At 32.9% G+C, this 25,038-nt stretch overlaps 1 protein-coding gene, 1 long non-coding RNA gene and 1 pseudogene across 3 annotated transcripts in view; 1 reads left to right on the forward strand and 2 right to left on the reverse strand.

The window, feature by feature from the left end:
* The window catches only part of LOC140443548 (uncharacterized), a 28,653-nt gene extending 23,822 nt beyond the window's left edge, over nt 1-4,831 (reverse strand). The window contains exons 1-2 of the long non-coding RNA XR_011951234.1: nt 4,524-4,831; nt 4,348-4,470 (exon numbers count right to left, since the gene is read on the reverse strand). This is a non-coding gene — a long non-coding RNA (uncharacterized lncRNA). The remainder of the gene's footprint in view (nt 1-4,347; nt 4,471-4,523) is intronic.
* Nucleotides 4,832-7,337: 2,506 nt separating this feature from the next.
* The window catches only part of LOC140443549 (uncharacterized), a 68,126-nt gene continuing 50,425 nt past the window's right edge, over nt 7,338-25,038 (forward strand). Inside the window, exons 1-2 of one of the 2 annotated variants that reach the window (XM_072534866.1) lie at nt 7,338-7,464; nt 7,518-7,609. In XM_072534866.1, the coding sequence (XP_072390967.1) occupies nt 7,549-7,609 (61 nt within the window). In that variant the 5' untranslated portion in view covers nt 7,338-7,464; nt 7,518-7,548. The remainder of the gene's footprint in view (nt 7,465-7,517; nt 7,610-25,038) is intronic. The other variant, XM_072534867.1, reaches the window with a different exon arrangement.
* LOC140443152 (uncharacterized) lies at nt 9,321-18,029 on the reverse strand (annotated as a pseudogene).

Consider the following 25,038-nt stretch of genomic DNA (forward strand, 5'->3'; position numbering starts at 1 on the left):
ATATCGTGCCTTCAGTCCAGGCCACACGTTTTCTAGAGAATCATCCGTTACGTTTTTGTTAACATCGCGAGCCTCTCCGCTGATTTGGCCGTAGTTGATCTTGTGCCACAGTTTCCACTTGCTCAGTCAATCCTCAGATGCCTTGAAATTCTCAATTACAAGTTTAGTTGCAAAAAATTCAGCTTTTGTCCTGACCACAGGCCTAGAAAGTGGAATATGGTTCATACGCTGCTGCTGGAACCACTGAACCATAGCGCGATCTAAATCTTCATGCTGACGTTTCCGCAACTTCTTCCTGCTACCGTCCTCCATCTCCGCTTTAAGCCACTTTTTTCTGTCCTTCCATATCGTAGCCACAGTTGACTGAGACAGCTTCGTCCGGCTAACGACATCCGATTGCTTTCCACCTTTTTCTATTGCTCGAGTTATCGATAACTTGACACTTTACGCTCTTTCGAAAACATGTTTATGTTGACACACTAAGACACAACTCAAACTGGAAATGAAAAGTCTCAATAGATGAAAACATCTGTATGATAACAGTTAGGTAAGCTGCCCGAACAATAAACGTGAATCACTTAATTCTCTGATAAGAAAGAGTAGAATAAGTGGCCGCATTCCTTAAGCGCAAAACAAAACAACCGTTGGATAGTGACCTTGCCACTCGTGACATAACATATTTTTTGTCATCAACTATTGAACGCTAAAAAGTTATCGCTATAAAGAGAGAACGATATCGGTATAGAGAAAGAATTAATACATTGTTCTTATGACGAACCAACCAACGTTTACTATTCTCATCGGTATAGAGGAATTATCATTGTATAGAGAATCGTTATAGAGAGAGACTACTGTGTATAGTCATAGTCATCTTTATTGATCCTTTAAGACATTCAAAATAAATGTATAGGATACGTCACTACAGAATTTGGTATAAAAAACATTAATGTGTATAATACAATATTCACAGTGTAAAAAAAATTGACAAAACATAAAATATATAAAATAACATTTTTACAAGTAAAATATGAAGCTATTGCAGTTTGTCCTCAAGATATTCATTTATAGAATAATATGCTTTTCTTAAGAGTAAATCTTTAACATTTTTTTTAAATTTAGAGATAAGTGGTATTTCTATCACAGTTTTTGGCAAATGATTGTATAAGGTCAGTCCCATATATCTGAAGCAATTTTGAAATTTGGATGTTCTGTGTTTAGGAACTCGTAAAGATTCAGCACTTCTTGTATTGTAGTAGTGATTGTCTGAATTTACTGGAAATGAATTGATTTCCTCTTTGACACAAAGTAAACATTTATAGATATATAGGCAGTAGAAAGTTAAAATTTGATGTTTAATAAAAACTGGTTTACAAGACTGTTGATAATCCAAATTAAAAATTTTACGGATAATTTTTTTTTGGTTAATGAACACTTTGTTACTATCTACTGAGTTCCCCCGCAAAATTACATTGTAGCACATGTGGCTGTAAGCAAGGCTATAATAAACGTTCATTAATGCCGAGATGGGTAGTGTGTTTTTAATTCTAGATATAGCATAAAAAGCTTTATTCAATTTCATGTTCTCTGAATTCACTTGCTCTGACCATTTGAGATTACAATCAATGAATACACCCAAAAACTTTGTAGAGTGAGTGGAAGATAACATATTGTTTCTATCGTGGATGGTTAAGATATAGTCATATTTAGATGAGTTGTATGAATGAAAATAAATAATTTGCGTCTTGTCAGTGTTTAATATTAGTCTGTTGGTATTACACCAGCGTATAAAGCAGTCAACAACAGTCTTCATTGTCATTTTTAATTCCTCTAGTGTACGTGCAGAGACTATTAACGAGGTATCATCAGCAAACATTGATATTATAAGTGCCCTTATGTGATCTGGTAGGTCATTAATAAAAATTAGGAATAATAATGGTCCCAGCACGGATCCCTGTGGTACTCCTTTGTTTGTCGTGTATGGTTCTGAGCTTGATTCTTTCATCTTAACAACACTCTTCCTGTCACTTAAGAAATTTATTATCCATTCTAGAAATATCCCTCTAAAACCAACGTTATATAATTTATTGCGAATAAATGTTATGTCTAAGCAGTCAAAAGCACGTGATAGATCAAAAAATAGTCCTGCCACGTGGTTTCTACTATCTAATTCATCATAAATACGCTCAAACAAGCTGCATGCAGCCGTAAGTGTTGACTTTTTTGATCTAAAGCCGTGTTGGGTTGGAGTTAATAAATTGTATTCTTCTATAAAATTTAACATTCTGTTGTATACAACCTTCTCTATTACTTTTGAAATTATGCTAAGGACAGATACTGGTCTATAATTTGAAATATCATGAGGGTCATTCTTTTTGAAGATTGGAATAACTTTTGCCATTTTAAATATGGATGGAAATTGGCTGGTTGTTATTGAGAGATTAACTAAATGGGTTAAAGGAATCGATATATGATCACTTATCAGTTTTATTATTTTTACAGATATGTTATCAATACCAGTACTAGGCTTATTTTTTAGTTGATCGATTGTATTTTTTATTTCAATTGGAGTTACGGGTAAAAAGAAAAATGTTTTGTTACACATTTTTGAGGTAGTACAAGAAGAAGGTAACGATGTGCCAAAATGAGTTTAAAGATTGTATTCTGTAATTGTAGCAAAATATGAGGCAAACGAATTAGCAATATCACAAGACTTGGTAATAATTTTATTATCATAATGTAGAATAATATCAGACCTGTTCTTTTGCCTACCAGTTTCACTGTTTACTATAATTAAGTCACTATGAAAGTTTTTTTTAGTATTTATTAATAGAGAATTATATTCTTTTTTTGCCTGTTTATAGGTATCTTGAGACTCGAGACTCCCTATATTTTTTGCTATCCAGTGTATTTAGTGATTTTTTAGTTTATATATATATATATATATATATATATATATATATATATATATATATATATATATATATATATATATATAACTGTTTTCGATGGGTTGGAGTCAATAATAGGGCTATTGGTTTTTTTTTATTAGTACTTTTTTTATACTTACAAGTACTTCTTTTTTCTTCTATATATATATATATATATATATATATATATATATATATATATATATATATATATTATATATATATATATATATATATTATAAGAAATAAGTAATAATTTCTTTTAACAATGGTGCATAGATGGAAAGACGAGGAGACACCAATATTGCTTGACTTATATAAAAATTGTATTAATTGTAATAATTGAAGCTTATATATATATATATATATATATATATATATATATATATATATATATATATATATATGCTTTTCAATCTGATTGAACAATGTATTGAATCATCCATAATTGTTCAACCGAATTGAATGGTCTATTTCCGCTTTTAAATCAAATAGTATTTTACACAATCACCAAAATATAAAAGTATTTGTCTATAAAAACAACAAAACAACCTGCTTGTAATTTATCACAAAACAAAATCGCTGTGTTCCTGATACTAGTACCAGTCAAAGATCAGCAGCGAAGTCAATGACATATTGTTTCATAAATAGATGAAATATTATGTTGGCTGACTAGAGACTTATATTCTTTAATGACTTAATATTAGATATAAGTATTGAAAACAAATTTTCGTCATAATCTCAATTTACGTTAAGTAGTGACATATATCCTTTCATAAATAAGTGATTCATATATTAGTTACTTATAACTTTTGTCTACTGGGAAAATTATTTCCTAATTCTAAAATAAATACTGACTTCTAAATAACAAAAATCTAGATCTATGTAGATAAACCCGTCTTTTTATACCTATGTACTATTATTAGAGACAATTCAAGTCAACACTGGAAGATAGATGATTCCTGGACCTTTCATCAAAGTTCTTTAGTCATTACAATATTTCGTTTGCTACAATATTTCATAGAAAAAATGTACTTCTTCTATATTAATCTAAACAAACAAATTTATTGACACTTCACCTATTCACCAAATCTCAATGGCATCACTCACTCAACTTCACCAAATATCAGAGATATGTAAAAGAGCCTCTCTTACATATCTCTGTGAAATATCTATTAGATAGTTCTTTAAGATCCAATTAAACTTGGTAGTGTAGTAAAAATCTTCATGAGTAGATAAATATATATAATATATTTATCACTATTTAACTATTTAACACTATCTACATAGTATATAAATAATCACTAGAATTTACTAAATAATACTAATACCAAAGAATATAGACGCTTAAGACGCTTAAGCGTCTATCTTCTTTGCTAATACTAAATAATTTACTTATTTTTGATGGATGTTCTCTCACCTGAGTTTTCATCTATTTCATTCTTCAATTCTCCAAGATCAATAGATGTAAATAGCTGATTCTCTATATATCCTTGGTCGTCTTGAGCAATCTTTTTCTTAAATTCACATTTTACTGCCATTGCTAATAAATACCAATTACATCACATTGTTCACTATTTTTATTAATTATCTTACCTAAATAATTATCACCTGGTTCATTCTTCAAACTTCCAATATCTGTTGATGTGGATAAATGACTAACAAATAAACTAAATAAAAATTACCATGGGGGTACTAGCAAAAATGGTAGGTACTACTGGAGCAACACAGATAAATTACACCTGGGAGTGTGCTATGTGCTATCCCATTTATACTGTGTGTGATACTTGGTGCTGTGCTATGCTGGAGCAAGAGCGTAGGAGATAGTAGATCAGGTTATAAACTGTAATGTCAAAGAATATAGACGCTTCTATATTTTTATTGTGATAGATCTACCGATATGAAAAAAATGAAAACCTAAAGTGCCTAAACCTTTTCCTTTCAGTTAAGTTCTTCTTCTGTTTTTTTACGGCTTCGCTACGAGGCGATTCGCCAGCACTATTTGTTGGTTCTGTCCTGGTTCCGTCACAGAATACACAAACCCAACTTGAATCCAACTTAACTGGTTAACTTTAAGCACAAACTGAACATAGCCGCAAATGTCAACCATGGAAAAAATTGGTAGCGTTCACCAAATGCAAACGTTGGCAATCAGACTGTAGGTCAACTTTTAAAAGAAATGTTTGATTTTCAGTAGCCTATTAAAATTTTTAAAGATTACCAAGGTTACATAAAAATGGATCAAACTTATGAGACCAAACGCTCAAAACAAATTGATGTAAAACATAATTTCGTAAAAGATATGGTAAATAAAGGAAATTTTGTTATTGAGTATGTTCCTACAAAACAAAAAGTTAGCTGATATTATTATGACCAAGTAATTGCCTGTTACTCAATTTGAATTATTCAGAAATTGTTTGAATGTTTATAAAACTAATGTTTAATTTTACAGTTTTTAGTTTATGGTAATTTTGTTTGCAGTTTGTACTTAATTCATTTATACTTTTGTAGAATTGAGAGGGGGTGTTGCTGTACAATTCAGAATTATTATGTGTATGTTGGCAACACATTTTATTTTTATTGATGTCCTGATGACTTAGTTGCCACCTGTCACTGGTCTCTGTACACATTACATTACACTTGTATTGTAAAACAATAAAACTTATTTCTTTTCTAATTAAATATAGTAATAGTGTTATTATTATTAACCTGCGTAAACAGACTGTTCCTTATTTAATAATTATTCCCCAATTAACTGCCGCGGACGAATTAAACGCATACCTAACATTATCCAATATGCGAGTGTTTTTGCAACAATATCAAAGTGCACTGGTGTTTTCTTAACAGTTCTTGGAGTTCTTTAACACTTCAAAGATATTGGAAATGGTAAAAGCTCGATTTATAGTTTGACGGACTGTAGACGTAGACGCACTGGAGAGGTAACAAATGGACTGTAAATGGGTAGACACAGTGGCTAGAGTTCGTTACTATGATATACTTTTTTTATTTCATGCGCAAAAATTCCACTCCGTCGATTTATAAATTAAAATAATATTTACAGTCCGTTTGTTACGTCTAAAGTGCGTCTACGTCTACAGTCCGTCAAACTATAAATCCAGCTTAAGAGATGAAAGTTGGCCATCTCTATGGTTCCAGTCCAAGGTTAGTAGATGTTAAGTAGGTTGCCTCGTAACTATGTGGGCGAAGCGAGGGGAAGGCAGAATGCTTACGTCACTCATACGACAAAGTCAAATTTGACGTCTGAGTTTAAGTTCACGTTTGTTGTTGTCTCTATTCTATAGTATCATTAGTTCGTTTATTTGTTTAGTTATTGTTTAGTTTTTATTTTTAAGTATAGGTATAAGGACAATATTATTTATAGAGACTTATTATTTAGTTATTTGTGTACATAAACACTTGTGAAGTGTGTTTTCGTAGCCGTGATATCAAGGTTTGTCATAACAATTATATGTAGTTTTGTACGTTATAATAATGATATATTTTTTAGATGAGATAAGTATATATAGCTTGAAGATTTGTGCTTGAAGGACTAATCATTTTTTGTATTTTAATCTAATAATAAATTATTTATATTACCTATTGGTTTTTTTGCCTACCACTAGATATGATAAAAATGCTGCAAATTCCAGGAAAAACATAATAAGTAAGTTCCTACATATTTAGTATTTTTGCTTTTGAACTTTTTCTACTGTTTTTTTGGGTTTTTGTGCGAAATAAACTGTTATCTCCATTTAAAACACACAATATTATCACTATAATCAATTCTATTTTTTGTCATCAGACTATTGATTTTAGAAAAAAAAAAATTGATATAATTACTAATATAAGAACCACTTAACATCCCTATACCCAAGAAAATCCCAAAATATATTGCAAAACCTAAGTTTTTGAACCTTATACTAGCATTGAAGCTTATGGCAATTTTAAAAGTGTCGTATGTGTGACGTTTCCCGCCTTTAAAAAGCGAGCATTTGATTGGTCTATAGTTACGAGACAACCTACTTAAATATCTACTAACCTTGGTTCCAGTCCATCTTACTTACATTCCGTCATACATTTACGTTCATTTATAAATAAGAGTTCACAAAATTCTATGTTGATCTTTTTCCAGTACATCTTCGTTTACAGTCCGTCAATCTATAAATCCAGCTAAAGTCACAATTGACATCTCGACCAGGAGATTATTGAACTTTAATACATTATTTAATTTTAGGGCGGCACGAAGTTTACCTGGAGAGCTATTAGAAAATAAATACAAAAATCCGTACGATAAAATACGATAATTTTAAGAAAGGCTCACGATTTTCTGACTTAGATGACCTAGCAACGCTGGTGTGCTGCTGTGAAGTATATGATTTGTGGCTGTGACCACAAATTAGTGTTCTGTGGCTGTGACCATCATTTTGTTGTATATCTTATGTCATGAGCATATATGCGTTATCTGTCATGTCATATATAGACAAGATAAGATATCACGACAATTATGACATGAATGAACTGAAGAATACATAAGGAAGTAGGTAATGTTTTTCTTTTATGTATTTATATTTATACGTTTTACAATTTTAGGAATTAAAATCTATAGTTGTCCTTTATAAACATGACGACCGAACAAAAATTTAATGCTGCCGTGAATGTCATCAGAAGTTTACCAAAAAATGGTAAGTGTTTATTTATATTTGTACCTAAAAACAAAGTTCACATAAAGATAACTATGTCCTGTTAACTTTTTAACGGATATATACATTTTTAGATTTTTATTCATAGCTGTTACGATAACAAATTAAATCGCCACAGTTCCTTTAATTGCCAATATATCTAACTAAGGAACTCCCAATAATTTATTGACCCATCACTTAAAGATCTTGGATAACTATTATTTTTCACTTGTTAACGTTAATAATAGCTAAATTAAGTAACTTAAAGCAGTTTAAAGTGGTTAACATAATACAGATATAAGATCTAATAACAAAACAACAGAGGTAACAATTTTGAGCTCCAGAATAGACAACAACCAAAGAATATAGATGCCTCTATATTCTTTGCAACAACTAACATACAGTTGTTGAAAGAGTCAGTAAATAATGTTTGAAGGTAATACTAATACAACCTATGTTTCCATAATATATAAATTGCTTTTCTTTTTTTGAGGTTAAATGTATGTTATCAATGTTCCATAAATGGCTTTGGAGTTGTTCTACTAAAAAAACTTTCTCTAGTGTTTTAACTTATTGCCTAATAAATAGCTTTAACCCATTAGTGCCTCATGAACATTTTTTAGATGGTCTTTTATGAAGTTAAAATGGCATTGAGTTAAAGTAAAAAATAGTTTTTCTACCTTTCATATGTTGTATTTTTTAAATATAACCTGTTACCATATGGAACATCATAGATATATAATACAAATAAACTGAATGTTGCAATACAGACTATACAAGAACACTAACACAAAGCAGTCCCTGCATCTCTTTCTAATGGGCCTGGTTTATTGACCATGTGACCTAAATGACCAATGAAAAGGTCTCATAGTTGATAAACCAGGTCCATTAGAAAGATATGCAGGGACTGCTTTGCTTCAGTTTTCTCTTTCATACTGGAGAAACGGGCCTGTATTTTTATTATATATGTCTATGGCTAACACTGGGAATTTGCATAACCATTATTTTCTAATATGATTCAGAAGGAAATAATACAACAGTAGAACTGGAACAAGTACATATATTCAAACAACAAATTACAAAAAAATTTAACTGTAGCCATTCATAATAAAAAGATCTGTTAAGGGTTAAGAGGTTAATTACTATGAATGCGATTTTTAAAACAACGGTTCTTTTCAGAACCACAATTTATTGCCAATGTATAGAATTTCGTTATTTAATATCATTCTTAAAACAATTTTAATGCATATAAATTCATGGACGTATGTGTCAGATACCAACAATTTTTACAATAAAATTCCAACAAAAGTTGGTAGTGTCTCCCTGATAGTATCCCTAAATATACTTCCCATCGATTGAAAAAACCAATGTGCTCCTTCTAGCTATACACACCATCTTATACGGAAAGTTTTCATGAAAGCTTAACGATATGTTTTATACTTAACGATATTTTAATGAAGAATTGAAAGCAGTTCACAAATATGCATGAATTATCCGATTATTTCAAAAACTATCAGAAACATTTTGATATGAAATATATGTACATACGTTTGCCAATTGCTCTTTACAATCAAAGGTCATTATAATTCAGCAAACGTATATAATCTACTTCTAAAAACAACGATACCGAATAGAATACTTTAAACTCACACGTGAAATGTTGTGTGGCCCTGAAAAGGGCCGGGTTGTATAAAAAGGGAAAATTGTACAGCTCTTAAGCTTTCTTTTCTGTTTTCTTAGGTACTAATATTGCCTATATATTAGGCAATACTTCACCTTGGGCGATGGCAACTCCTGAAAGCAATTTGTTTAATTCCTCGTCATTTCTTATAGCCAGCTGTAAATGTCTAGGAATTATACAGGGATTCTTGTTATCTCTCGCTGCGTTTCCCGCTAATTCCAAAACTTCAGCAGCTAGATATTCCATAACAGCAGCCAAGTATACGGGAGCTCCAGCACCAACTCTTTCGGCACAATTTCCTTTTCTCAATAGACGATGAATATGACCTACCGGAAACTGTAAACCAGCACGATATGATCGGGATTTTGCATTTCTCTTAACTTTGTCTCCTTTACCAACGTCGTAATTCACCGAGTGAATTTTGTTTAAATTTAATTTAAAATATTGACGGTTGAAAGATAAGATGTTGCAACCCACAAAACAATATTTAAATAATTTTATTAGAAATTAACCTAATAGTTTTTATTGCGTTAATCTAGAGATAAATTACCATTAAGATGTGCAAAGGTTTTAACAGAAATATTTATTTACTTATTTAATACACGGGATAACCCCATTAACATATTAAATTACAATATACAATATCACAGTTAGGATTCACAACTTGAAATTATTTATAAAACACATATCAAAAACAAATGAGACTTTTTTTTCGTCTTTCTAGAGGGGGGGGGGGAGTCTGGAATCTTCAAAAGACATCTCAATCCAGGACGCCGCCTGACTAACTTTAGTGCAGGATTCGTTCTTCGTACTCCCGGCGATAGTTCCCGAGGTACTTTAAAATGCCCTCTCGTCTCCGAGTCTACGCCGAACGCCTACCTGCTAAACCAGACCCTCCTCTGTCATCCAGCGATCCCGAAGCGGAATGGCCGCTGTAAGGCCGGCATCACTTCTGAATCACTACCTTTATTCATTCATTCTCCATTCACACATCCACACTCTATTCATCAGCAAGGAGGCTCCCTGTCTCGTTCCAGGTAGCGCGTAGAACACACTTATTGCTCCTAGTTCGGCATCATTCCCAGATGGGTATTTCCTCCTTCCCCACAGTCTGACTTACGCATTCTAACTCATACAGTGTGACCCACTTTTCTAGCTTCACCTTTCAGCATCATTGACTCTTACTTTTAGCGTTGGTCCAGCAGTCTTTCTTCCTCTTCCTTTTTCTTGATCACTGCACGGATATAGCCGTGTATGTTAGTCAAAACTAATTTATTTTCAATCATTCTCTCAATCATTTCTCTCACTGTAACAAAATTCATACCTGTCTCTTTCTCCATTCTGTTCCTTTCCACTATCCATCTGCTGCAATATAACATCGTATGTGTCACAGTGTTTGAGTATCCACAGTATAGGCATTCATCTGTATCAGCCTTTCCGATCCTATAGAGGTAGGCCCTAAAACACCCGTGTCCCGTGAACACCTGTGTCAGGAAATAATCCAGTCGCCTGTGGCCACAGTCCACCCAATCTCTTATGTTCGGGATCAGCATTTTCGTCCACTGTGCCACATCTTCCGTGTTGTTCCATTCTTCTTGCCATCTTTCAACTGACCTTTCCCTTTCCTGTCTTCTCTCGGTCACAGTAAGGTTTGGACCTCTTCTCTCATAAAGCTCTTTTCTTTCCACCGCCAAAACATGCAACGGAACACATCCAGAGATGGTCCATAAGGCTGCCGCAGACATAGTCTTGTAGGCGCATGCCACTCGCAACAGACTTGTTCTGTCTACTCGTGTCATGAGACTCCTATAGGCCGTTATCTCTACCGCCTAGCTCCAGACTGGTGCCGCGTAGAGGACGATCGACTGTACAACACCCTCGATTCGGCATCACCCTCCCCAACGCAGCCGCACTATTCGCAGCCTTCTGGACCACCTCTCGCACGTGCTCCCGCTCGTACTTTACTTGTTTCTTGGGTGTTAGACATGCTCCCGCACATTTTAATTCAATATTTTGCCTGTTCCTTTTCCCCTTCAGAATGATGGCTTCGGTTTTCTCTGTCGCAAGTTTCAGTCCGTGCTGCGTCATCCATTTCTTTACGACGCCGCCTGCGTTTCGAACCCGGTATTTGAGATCTGGCTCATCCCGGGCCACTACCAGTACAGCGAGGTCATCCGCGAATGCGAAGGGGGTTGTACCCTCTCCGTATTCACAGTGCACAACCTTGTCATATGCCAGATTCCATAGCGGCGGGCCCAAGACAGATCCCTGGGGTACCCCGGCCGTCACGTCCACGATCGTACCCTTTTCCACGATCGTGCCCTTTTCCACCATAATCCTCTCGGACAGATGCTCCGCCACCACATTCATCAGGTAACCAGGACATTATCTCTCCTCCATTACCTTCATTCCCTCGTTCCACTGCAACGCATTGAATACATTCTTAACATCAAACAACAGCAGGGCCTCCCAGCGATGTTCGAGTACACTCATGATTGCATCAATCGTGCTTTTCCCTTTACAAAAACCAAATTGCCTCCTTGATAAACCACCTGACCTCTCAATCATGTCGTCTATGCGTACTCGCAGCATCCTTTCATACAGCTTACTGATGAATGGAAGCAGACAGATGGGGCGATACTTTTCCCTAGCTTTGGGAAGCAGTATCAACCTCGATGTCCTCCAAGGCTCAGGAAAGGTTTGTGCTTCCAGCAGTGCATTCATGTGTTCCAGAAGCCACGCAGGTTCCACCCGTCCTAGGCCCTTAACTGATAAAAAATGAGACTAAAAGTCTTACATACTAAAAAACAAACAAAATATAACAAGAACAAAATTCAACAAATACCAATATACATATCACAAAGCAAGAGATCTTTTTAACTGAATTAAAGTTATATTGAAAATATCATAATCGAGAACATTTAATAGTCCCATGTATCTCAAGTCCCAAGCCATAATTTGGCTTAAAAGGTTTGGACAATCAATAAATCCATGTATGATCTTATATATAACTATAGCTCCTGACATATCACGACGGTTTTTGAGTAAGGGTAAATATAATAAATTGTTGTTAGATAGGGGAATAATCATGATTTTCAATAGTGATGTGAACTTGGTAAGCACAATATCTCAAAAATGTATGCTGGACTCTTTCTATGGTATCAATATTGTTCTGAAAATAGGGTGACCAAATAATTGAACAGTATTCCAAAACAGTTCTAACTAAGCAACAATACACTAATCTTGTTGAATTAATGAAGAAATACTTGCAATTCCTAGTAACGAAACCGAGAAGTTTGGATGCATTTATTGTAGTAGTGTTTATGTGGTCACAGAAAGTAAGCTTCTCATCGAAAATAACACCCAAATCTCGAATAGAAGAAACATACTTCAGTGGCTGATTACTAATAGTATAGCTTGTTTCAATTCTATTGACTTTATGAAAAGAAAAAAAAAATAAAACAACATTTTTTTACATTTACGTATTATTAGGAAGGTTGTAATCACCAACAATAGATATCCTGTACCGAGTATTGCAGAACAACATTTGCCACAATTTGATAATGCCAGTTGTATACTTCGCGAGGTGATTGAGGAGGTATGTAGATACCACTCACCACCAACTTGACTTAATAAAATAAGTTAACATAAGATATACACTCATGGACAAAAATATCGAATATTTTGGAATTTTTAAATTTTTGTTTTTTCAAAATAAATTCTGGTCAAGCAAGTCGTTTATTGTAAAATAGAGTTTATTTTAACAATGTTTAATTAACAATTTCAAGTTTTTATGCAGAGAAAATTGTGAAAAAAATAAATGTTTAATATTAGGTAAATAAGGTTATTTTACTCTAAACTTAATGGATAATTTAAATTGCTTAAACAACTGGTTTAAACTGAAAGAAGTGCATGATCAGTAACGAGGACTCCCCCCTCTAGCTCTTATTACTACTTGCATCTTTCTCAGCATGCTTGCAAGTAAATTTTGGTCATATCCTTTGGGAAATTGCATTCCATTCATTCTGTGCAGCAAGCCGAAGCTGCTCTATCTTATTTGGAACTGGATTTCGTTGTCGTATGCTGCGTTTCAGGTGATCCCACGTGTGCTCTATTGAATTTAAATCCGGGCTAGACGGTGGCCAATCCAATCTTCGAATTTGGACCTCATCAAGATAATTACTCACTATGCTTGCTTGCAAACCGCTTGCAGGGTGTTTTAAACGTAAGAATCACCAGTCATCCGTCCAATCACTTCCACAAGTGCGGTATGTACCTCCCAACTAATATCTTCCCAAAGAATTATGCCATCAACTCCAAAACTAACGGTCTGGGCGGGACTACAACTGGCGAATCGTTCTCCAATTATTCTGTAGGCATAGTTTTGACCATCTGGCTTCCATAATAGGATTCTAGTCTCATCAGCGAAAAGAACGTTTTTCCAGTTGTCGATATTCCACTAAATATATGTGTTCTAGAAAATTCGATACGACGAGCTTTATGATTTTGGAGAAGACGTGGAACTTTGGCAGGGCGTCTGGGCTTTAAGTTTGCTTCTTTTGATCTTCGTCTAACTGTTTGTGAACTCACATTAAGTTGTGTAACATTTAATAACTCATTTCTGAGGTGCATTGATGTCAATGAACGATTTCGTGTAAAATTAAGAACCCAAAAATGGTCATCAATTGCGGTTGTGCACCTTGGGCGTCTTGACCAGACCTTCGTACAAAATTTGCTGTTTCGCGGTACCTTTTTAGAGTATTTGAAACTATAGATTCAGTTCTGCTAAGACGTCGTGCGATACCTTTTTGTGCATATCCTTCCTCGTACAAAATTACAATATGTGCTACTTGGACTTCATCGCAGTGCCGAATTGGTGGGATACATGTTTTAAACTTAGTTAAATCAAAACAATATTTAATTAAACTTAATAAATTAAACTAAAAATACCCGAATTAGTATGATTTTTCCTTTACGTGAAGAAGGATTTTTATGATACAATGTACGAATGACACTAACCACTGAATAAACGTCAAAATAAACATCAAAATATTTTACACCAGTTGAGTACATCAGCCTTCGATATGAGTATTATCAATAATTTAAAATTATTTTGTAATAATAGTGACTACAAAAAAAAATTGGAAAATTCCAAAATATTCGATATTTTTGTCCATGAGTGTATATTTTCTAAACCTGATATTAACGAATATTAATGGTTTGTGATTTTAACTTGTTAACATATAAACAATATTACAGTTTTGTTAAAAAAAAGTTTTACTGTAATTTGTGGCTTACAACATGTTTCCTCTACATAATATCACCAGATTCTATGTGGGATTTACCATTTTTTAAATTAAGTATGTACAGTTATTTGATACTTTTGCATTTTTTATAGTAAAAAAATCTAACATTTTTATTTAATGTTAAAATTCAGAAAAATATAAGAATCAATAATTATAAAGTAATTAGTTTTTTGAATCTGTTGACGCATATTCAATAATATCTACTTTCGACGTTCTGGAGGGTATTTCAATGTATTCTTTGTGATACCTTGAAGGAATTATCTTTTTTGAACATAATGCGACTAAATCCTTTTTTTTGCGCCACTTACGGGCTTGAGGTATAAATATTTTTTCCCAAGTTAGGAGACACTTGGACACCACTGTTCTAGGAGTTTCAGTCTTGTTATAGGTAGGTATTGTACAATAAAATGGGGAGTCATTTTTCCAAAGGTGATTATAAACCCCACGTGTGATCACTTCATAATAATTGTTGGTTATTCTGTGGAGGCCCACACAATTTTCTTTCGGTAGTTTGATTTTATTATGGAATACATAGAATTGGCTGGAATGTAGGTGTAGTAAACTCCCTCCACGGTTTTAGATCCCTTGCCAAATAGTGTAGCATTGCCATTACTAGTACTATTTCACGTATTTTTTAAATTTCTGAAATTGTTCTTGTAAGTTCTATTTTACACAAATTTCACACAATTACGTTATTAGATTGAAGATTCGACCCAGCTCTATGAATTGAGAATTAATTTTAGTCTTCAAAATTCTTTAAATAATTTTATTCTTAAAGGTTTAACGTGCCAAATTCCGGTACGTTATATCTTGTCCAATTTTTGTTTATTTTATTCAATTTTATTAAAAGCGCTCTGTGCTTGATTTAGTTTTTGTACGAAATCATTTTTATTGGTGGTGCTAATAAAATACCTATTAAATCCCTTAAAATGTTCTACCGAAAGATGCACCGAATTGTCGCTAAATCTACCGATTCAATCCCGTCACGTTTTGTTTGCAACCTATTCTAAATATTTCAAAATATATATCGTTAAGACCAAACAGAAAACACAAAGTACGGTATCTTTTCTATTAATTTAAATGTTTTTCTATACAAAGGGAATACCTTTTTATTTCTATTTTATTTCCCGTTGTGCAGACGAAATCAACACATCAAAATGTAAAAGAGTTTTAAGTGTTCGACTGTTTTTGAAATGTCGCTTAATTTCTTTTTGTTTAAATTTTTCACTTCAACTCCGCTGCAGCCTCTTACTTAATTAACTGTCTCAAATTGTATAACCAATAACTTAAGTCGCTATTATTTTTCAATTATCTAAAGAATTGTTATTCCAAAAGGTCATATTAATAATGTATAACCACTCATGAAATGTACGTGAATACCATCAGAAGAATGTATCGCTTTTACTCCAATAATTTGAAATAATTTACTAGTAACAAGGATAACGGATAAAAATATTCGATAATTTTGTCCATGAGTATGAATTGTATGAGAAATTCCTACATTTTAGTAACCTGCAATTTAAATAAGATTAATATAAAGGTTAAGTATATTCTAATCTGATAAAACTTTGGATTAGTTCTATATTGTATTTTAAGTGTATACTTGTAAAAGTTAATACAGTAAAATAATATCACTAATACACAGTAACATTTAGTTTGTTTTAATTAAAATAAAAAAAGTAGGTAGTAAGTACAGTATGCGATATTGTACACTAGCGCGAAGCTTCATACTATGTTTTCTGTATTTTTTAAATTTAAATAATATGTTTAAAATTTAATAAATAAATTTTATTATTTATTTACTATTGTTATAGATTTTAATAAGATTCTTTTCTTCTTTACGTGCCATCTCCGCGACGAAGGTTGGCAATCATCACTGCTATTCTAACTTTTGACACTACAATGCGAAAGAGTTCAGTTTAGCTGCATCTAAACCATTCTCCGAGGTTTCTCAGCCAGGACATTCTTCTTCTACCACTTTATTTGAATATTTCACTGCATTATTAGTTTTAGGAATTCGTATCTGTCACCACGTATTATATGACCCAGATATTGTAGTTTTCTTATTTTGATGGAATCCAGTATCTCCCTGCTGTTCTCTATTCTTCTTAGTTCTTCTTCAATGGTTATTCTGTCTGTCCAGGAGATTCTTAGCATTCTTCGATATGTCCACATTTCAAATGCTTCCAATTTATTGAGACATTGTTCATGTCTTCACACCATACAAAAGAGCAGAAAATACATAACACTTTAGTACTCGTTTTCTAAGATTTAGGCTGAGGTGTCTACAACATAATATTTGTTTCATATTATTGAATGCACTTCTAGCCTTTTCTATTCCAACTCTAATTTCTTTGGTATAATCGTTTGTTTCGTTAATGTTTGCCCCTAAATGGTTATAATTCTGAACTCGTTCTATCGTCTTATTATTTACGTGTAGATTGATGTATCTAATATATTTCTTTGATATAACCATGAATTTTGTTTTCTTTGTGTTTAGCGACAGACCAAATTCTTCACTCGCTGCAACAACCTTATCTAAAATTCTTTGTAGATCTGTAATGTTTTCTGCTATTAGTATTGTATCAGCATATCTAATTTCACGTATGGGTAGGCCATTTATTTTTATGCCTGCTACTTCATCTTCTAATGCTTTTTTAAATATTTCCTCTGAGTATGCATTAAACAGTGATAGCGACAAGACACAGCCCTGTCTAACACGTCTTTTGATTTTTATTTTATTAGTTTTTAAATTATTTATTCTTATGACAGCTTCTTGTTCATAATATAGATTATTTATTATTCTTATATCCTGTGTGTCGATGTTCTTTGTTCTCAGTAATTTTATTAACAGATTATGTTTCACTGTATCGAATGCCTTGTTATAATCTACGAAGCAGACATAGATGTCCTGGTTTACATCTAAACATTTTTGTATTAGCACATTTACTGCATATAATGCTTCTCTAGTTCCTTGAGCATTTCTAAATCCGAAATGAGTTTGTCCAATGTCTTGTTCTAACTTTTTATATATTCTACGATGAATAATCTTTAGGAATACTTTGAGTATTTGGCACATTAGACTGATGGTACGGTGATCGCAACATTATCTGGCGTTTTTTTTTTCGGTATAGTCACGAATGTTGATAGAACCCATTTTTTTAGGTAATGTACCTGTTCTGTATATGATGTTAAAAAATTCGACAATAACATGTATATTGCAGTCAGCGATAAGTTGCAATATTTCTGTCGGTATTTCGTCTGCTCCTACTGCTTTTCCAGTTTTCATTTCTTTAATTGTGTGTTTTACTTCACTTTCTGTTATTTCTGGTCCAGTCTCTTCAACGAAATATTTGTTATCTAATTTGTCTCGTTTGTCGTTAAACAGCTGTTCTATATAGTTTGCCCATACCATAAATTTGTTTTCTGTACCCATTACTGTGTCTCCCTTTATAAAATTGAAAAATATTAACTTTTTATATAACGGTCACCCCTCGTTACTCCAATTGTTTACTGTGACTACTATTTCGTTAAGAGCTTTAATATTAATTAATTTAGATTTAATATGTGCTGACCATCTCTTCCAAAGTATAAATATGAAAGTTCAACTCTTTTTGTCACACTTTAATAAAATTTTTCAACTGAGAATTGTAAAAATCTGACATTTATTTATATGAAATAATTTTAAAATGAGAAGTGTATAGAATAAAAATTAAAGCCCGATGTCATACTAATAACCTAAACTAAACCTTAACTAACGTTCACTTTACACTAAAGCACACTTTAGTGTCACATTCAGTTTCATTATGACCACAGCTCTTTTAATTATTATAAGTAAACTTTTGTGTTTTTATCTGTCGATTGTTGTATGTTAATCTGTGTGTAAGATTGTTAAATGTTATTATGTCTGTGTCAAAAGGAAGTAGTTCTTTAAATTTCACAAAAAGGGGATCTTTTACTTATCGATAAAGTATCCAAATATAAATCAATTACATAATTATAGAAACCAAGAAAAAATATTAACGAAAATTGGAAGTTTTAAATGAAGCGAATGATCGATAAGAGGACAAAGAAGAGAGAGAAAGGCCAATCATCAAAGATTATAAGGAACAATAATTAAAAATCAAAATATTAAAAATTGAATTATAATTAAATAAAAATATGCTCAAGAAAATTTATAATAAATATACTGTATAAAAAGTGTTATAAGTTGTTATATCTTCTCCTTTTATGTGCTATGTCGCATGTTAGGATTGTTTAGAGGCTTTCTTTAAGTCAATAAATCAAAATTTGTCTTATAGTAAATCTATTTTTATTTTTATGTATGGTGCACTGTGATATCTCGTATGTTGCTATACGTTTATTAATAATGAAGATACTGTGTACTGCCCTTTTTGTAGTCCCCTTGTTTTTTTTTTGTTTTTGAATATATTCGTTATATCCTCTTCTTTCATTTGCTATGTCGCATGTTAGGATTCGATCAGTTGTTTATTTTGTACTCAGCCGGAGGCCTTCTTTAAGTCAATAAATCAAAATTTGTCTTTTAGTCATAGTGCCCTATGACACCTCGTATGTAACTATTCGTTCATTAATAATGAAGACACCGTGTAGTGCCCTTTTGGTAGTTTTTTCTATCTTAATATATTTGTGATATCCTTCTCTTTCATTTAACGTATTACACGCTCCAATCGGACCAAACACAAAGGAAATATGATGTAATGCCCTCTTAGAAACGCCGCAATGTGTGTTTTTCTTCTGTCTCAACGTATTCGCTACCGCCTCTGCTTTCCCATGATGTATCATACGTCACGATCCGACGAACTATTCTACCCCCTCCCCTCCCACAAAACGCTCAAAAAATTATTTAATTCTACATAATTCTATTTAACTTGATTTAATGTTAAAGAAATTAATGAGAAAATCCCAGTAGTTGGCTGTATACCATAGTTTAAAAACTTATATAGAAGTAAAACACTTTAAATTTGTATCAATAGATCAATGTATCAGGTACAAATTTGAAGTATTTTACTTCTGTATAAGTGATTTAATGCTATTTAATTCTATTTACCTTTATTTAATCCTATTTAGTTTTTATTTTATTATATTTTTTTTAACCGTTGACGTTTTTTAAACGTCATTTTATTTTTATAGTAAGTGTATGTTTATTTTACCCAGTGACATTATAATAAATATATATTATACTTCATTGATCTTACATTACAATTACAGAACCTATATCTTAGCAAATTTCGACACAATTAATTCAGATTTCTTTGTTCAGGTGGCGTTAGGATTTTATATTTAAACTAACATAAAGCTTTAAATTATTTTGTATTAAATTCCACTTTAAAAATATTATTAAAATTAATTATTAATTATATTAATATATAATTAATACAGTATTATTAATTAAACGTATCGTTTTAAGAAGAAAATACATATGGTAGTTCATATTTCTTTCCTAGATGGCGCCGTTAGTTTACTGGACAACTGTGTGACCTGTCATCATACCCCTTTGTATATATATATATATATATATATATATATATATATATATATATAGGGGCATGTTTTTTAAGTAAGTACCGTTTTGCGATTCCGCCGCCGCAGCGCGCTACGGTCGGCGTTCCGCGCATGAGCGCTGGTTACCTACATCTCTTGTCTACGCACTGACGCCATTACAGTCTGATTCTTCATTGTATACTTGTTTACTCCAGTGTTTAAGATGCCTCCAACAATCGTGAGTCACGCTGATTGTGAAGTACGGGCTGTTATACGATTTCTTAGTGCTAAAGGCGTAAAACCGATCGATATTCATCGTGAGATCGTTGAAGTTTACGGACAAAACATTATGAGTGATGGAATGGTAAGGAAATGGGTGAGAACATTTAAAGATGGCCGCACAAATGTGCATGATGAAGAACGGAATGGGCGTCCTTCGGTCGTTAATGAAAATTTGGTGCAGAAAGTGGACGAAAAGGTGAGAGAAAACAAACGCTTTACAATTTCATCATTGTCCGACTGCTTTCCTTAGTATTCTCGTAGTGTTTTGTATCGTATTGTTACCGAGAACTTGAATTACTGGAAATTGTCTTCACGTTGGGTTCCAAAAATGTTGACGGATTTGCACAAAACCCAAGGTTTATTCAGTGCATTGACTTTCCTTGAGCGGTACCACAGTGAAGGTGAAGATTTTTTAGACCAAATTGTTACTGGTGACGAAACGTGGGTGGCCTACGTCACACCAGAATCGAAACAAGAATCCATGGAATGGCGACATTCATCATCACCCAAAAGAGTGAAGTTTAAGCAATCAATTTCTGCCCGGAAAATCATGTGCACAGTTTTTTGGGACAGAAAAGAAGTATTGCTAGTGGAGTTTCTGCCTCGTAATGAGACAATCAATGCAGCGTCTTATTGTGAGACATTGAAAAATCTGCGTCGTGCAATCCAGAACAAAAGACGTGGCAAGTTGAGTAAGGGTATCGTTTTGCTGCATGACAATGCCCGTCCACATGTGGCTAATCAGACCAAAGATCTCATCAAATCATTTAAATGGGAAACTCTAGGTCATCCTCCATACAGCCCTGATCTGGCGCCCAGCGACTACCATTTGTTCCAGCACTTGAAGAAACACCTGGGCGGTCAGCGTCTTCAAGATGATAACGAAGTCAAAACATTTGTTATGCAGTGGTTAACAAGTCAGGCGGCAGAATTTTATCAGGAGGATATTCAAAAACTGGTGCCACGTTATGACAAGTGCCTCAATATTCACGGAAATTATGTAGAAAAGTAGATTAAGGTACAGGCTTTCATGTAAAAATAAAATTATTGCCATATCTTTGCACGTCTTTTTTTAATTCCAAAACGGTACTTACTTAAAAAACACGCCTCGTAATATATATAATATATATATATATATATATATATATATATATATATATATATATATATATATATATATATAAGTAAATGTAAACTAAACATAAATTTTAATAACACAGTATAGAAATTGCTGAACTAATATGTTTATGATTAATATTTATATACACATATAAAAATGCAAATTACTGAAATATAATTTAGTTTGAGAAAGGTGACAGTACGTTTAAAACTTATACATTGTAAATTACCTCAAAATCAAAACAATTGGTTTAATAGAAAATATTTTTTAGAAATTTTGAATCGAGTTCTACAAACTGTCTAGTGCATAATTCACAATAATGTTATATATTGGTTATACGGTCAATATAAAAAAGGGAAGCAAGCTGGAATGCTTCAGTCACATTATGAGACACCCTGAAAAATATGAACTTTTGCATCTGATCATTCCGGGACATATCCAAGGTAAACGTGGTCCTGGTAGAAAAAGAACATTATGGTTGAAAAATCTAAGACAATGGTACGGAAAATCGATTACATCATTATTTATGACGAAAAAGAAGAAGGACTAAAATTCTAGAATATTCAAAATACCATCGAAATATCCTGAAATGTCTAGTGAAGTCTGGAACGTCAGATAATGTTGTTGACAATTTGGATAACAGTTGTAATTGAGTTTTTGAAGTTTATAGTTGTCATTCTATTGTAATACTGTCGATTTAGTCTACTTAGACTTCTCCAAAGCTTTTGACCGTGTTCCAAAACGTCGATTACTAGCTTAGTTGGATCAATATGGTATCCGCGGAAAGTTGAACATTTGGATTGAAAATTTTCTATCCGACAGATACTTCAGGGTTCGTGTTGGGGAAGACCACTCACTAGATAAGCCAGTCAAGAGTGGAGTCCCACAAGGATCAGTACTTGGACCGCACTATTTGGTGTCTACACTAGTGATCTTCGCTCATCGTATCCAGTGAGGTTTCCATTTACGCTGATGAAACGAAATTATATGTGAATCCAACTATTAACCAACATGTTCTTCAACAAGATCTTAACGTAATATTCAAATGGTCCTCAGAATGGTTACTTCCGCTTAACATTGAAAAATGCGTTGTTTTACATATCGGCAAAAATAACCCATCACTACCGTACTTTATTAATGGAGATCCCTTAAACTTGGTAACCTCCCACAATGATCTCGGGGTGATAATTAATAGCGACTTAAATTGGTCTGATCACATAGTGTCGGTGTGTAAACGTGCAAACTCGAAACTGTTTTGATCCGTAAATGTTTTACACGTATATCTCTAACTTCTGTTAGTAAACTTTACTCAATATACGTTAGACCTATTCTTGAGTTTGCCGGACCAGTGTGGAATCCAGATCTCATTTGCGATAAGATCCTACTTGAAAATGTTCAGCGTAAAACCACAAGACTGGCATATGGCCGTGTAAGACTTAACTATGAAGATAGATTATCCATGGCTCATCTTACGACATTCGAGCAGCGACGTCTTCGAGGTGATCTAATTATGTCCTTCCGTATGTTAAAACATAATTTTGGGAAACTAAGCACCATATTCACTTTTAATCAAGACGAAAGATTAAGAGGCCATCGATATAAATTAAAGAGGGAACGAACTACTGCAAGGTCCAGGGTGAACTTCTTGCCAAATGGAATCTTTAATATCTAAAACAATTTGGATCAAGACACCATATGTTTACTTAACTTTATAATTGGTATTAGTTTTATAAGGATGTTTTTTATTTTTGATTTTTGGGCATAATAGGAGCCCGCTCCTCTGCCCTTATTTGTAATATAATAATAATAACAATAATAATTCTGTTAAAGTATTGTAAGCAAGTTGGTGTTTGAATCAAGTTATGTTAAAGAAGTGTAACATTGGTGACAGCGGTGGGAATTAAGAGATATTAAACAATTGTGGATGGTTAATACGAGATCAACTGAATTTAATAAAGAAATGGAGCCGTCTGGAACCCCGACATGGTTTTTAAAAATGAAACAGGAAAAAGATAAGCGTATGGAGGCGAAGTAGAAGCGTAGACAAGAAAAGGAAGAGCTGAAGGAGAAGCGTAGAAAAGAGAAAGAAAAGAGACGTAGACAAGAGGAAGAAAAGAGGCGTAGACTTGAGAAAGAAGAGAGGCTTAGAAAAGTAAAGGTAGAAATCATGAATAGTTTGATTACAAATTACTAATAGAATAGATAAATTAGAAGAACAACACAAGTAAGCCAAAACCCTCAAAGCGTTGTAACGCCAAGATAATACTAAGTAGAATTTTTTCAATGTTAACAAATCGTTTTTCCATTATAGGTGATAAGGTAATTTTAAATCACAGTTGTAGTTTATTTTTCATTGTAAATTCAACGTGCTTATGTTACGAGTAATTATTGATTTCATATTACTCTTATTACACCATATCTAAACTACTATGGTAATCACTGATATCACGTTATATCTATATCTTTATTGTTGAGAAGTTTTTATCTTGAATAAGATTATTTTAATTGGCAAAAGTAATTGTTTTGTATTTACCCTTTATACTAAGGATTGATTAAGTATTTTTTATTTTTTATTGGAGGTTAGGTATAAAAGAGAAATTATTTTTCATGACATTTTTCTCTTGCAACTATTTATTAATTTTTAAATTTTATTAACATATTTACTTTTCTACGATGAAGAGGTTTTTAAATTACATTTTATTTTTATTTAAAAAATCTGATTTGTCTATTTATGGGATTAGTTGGTATTTTTTTATAATTGACAAATCCAAAGGCGGTGATGGAATTCCAGCAAAGTTATTTAAACACGGCGGGTACCAGATAACTAATACCATGCACAATATAAATGGTAAATTCTGGTCAAAGGAAGAAATTACCTCTAAAATACCAAGTCTTTGTGCAAGAACAAGCCTATATATTGCTATTAGCGACTTAGGTATTAGGTATTCTAAGAAAACTCATATGAATGATAAAAATGTTGATGACCGCTATCCGATGTAAACATACAAAGCGACACATCAACTTTTTTTGAACCACGCGGCTAATTAGACAAGGCGACATGCTGGCATGCCAGCTTTTCAACATAGCCTGAAAAAAGGTCATTCAGAATGCAAATTTAGACAACATAGGAACTGTACAGATTCGGAAAAAACTATGGTGGGTATTACAAAATTAGCGAAATATCTGTCAAAGATACTACATTTTGTTTTCACTTACCTAATAGACAAAGATCACAACTGTATTTCCCCGTAGTCTTCCCCACACTTGTGCATGAACGCATATCATAGCGAACGCTTATTATACCGAACGATTGTTTGTTTGCGATCCACTTACACCCTTTCACGTAAAATCTCCAGTTTACTTAAGATGTAACATAGCTAGGTGTGACAATCAAAATTAAATACGTCGACAGTTTACAGAACTGCAGAAAGACTACAAATAATAAAATGGTACTTGTAACAATAAAACACTGAAAACTTTGTTTTCAAAACTTCCACAAAATTTATTTTAAATTCTTCTCAAGTGGGAAAGGCAATTAGCC

Source organism: Diabrotica undecimpunctata, chromosome 6 (assembly GCF_040954645.1).
Source record: "Diabrotica undecimpunctata isolate CICGRU chromosome 6, icDiaUnde3, whole genome shotgun sequence".
NCBI lineage: Eukaryota > Metazoa > Arthropoda > Insecta > Coleoptera > Chrysomelidae > Diabrotica > Diabrotica undecimpunctata.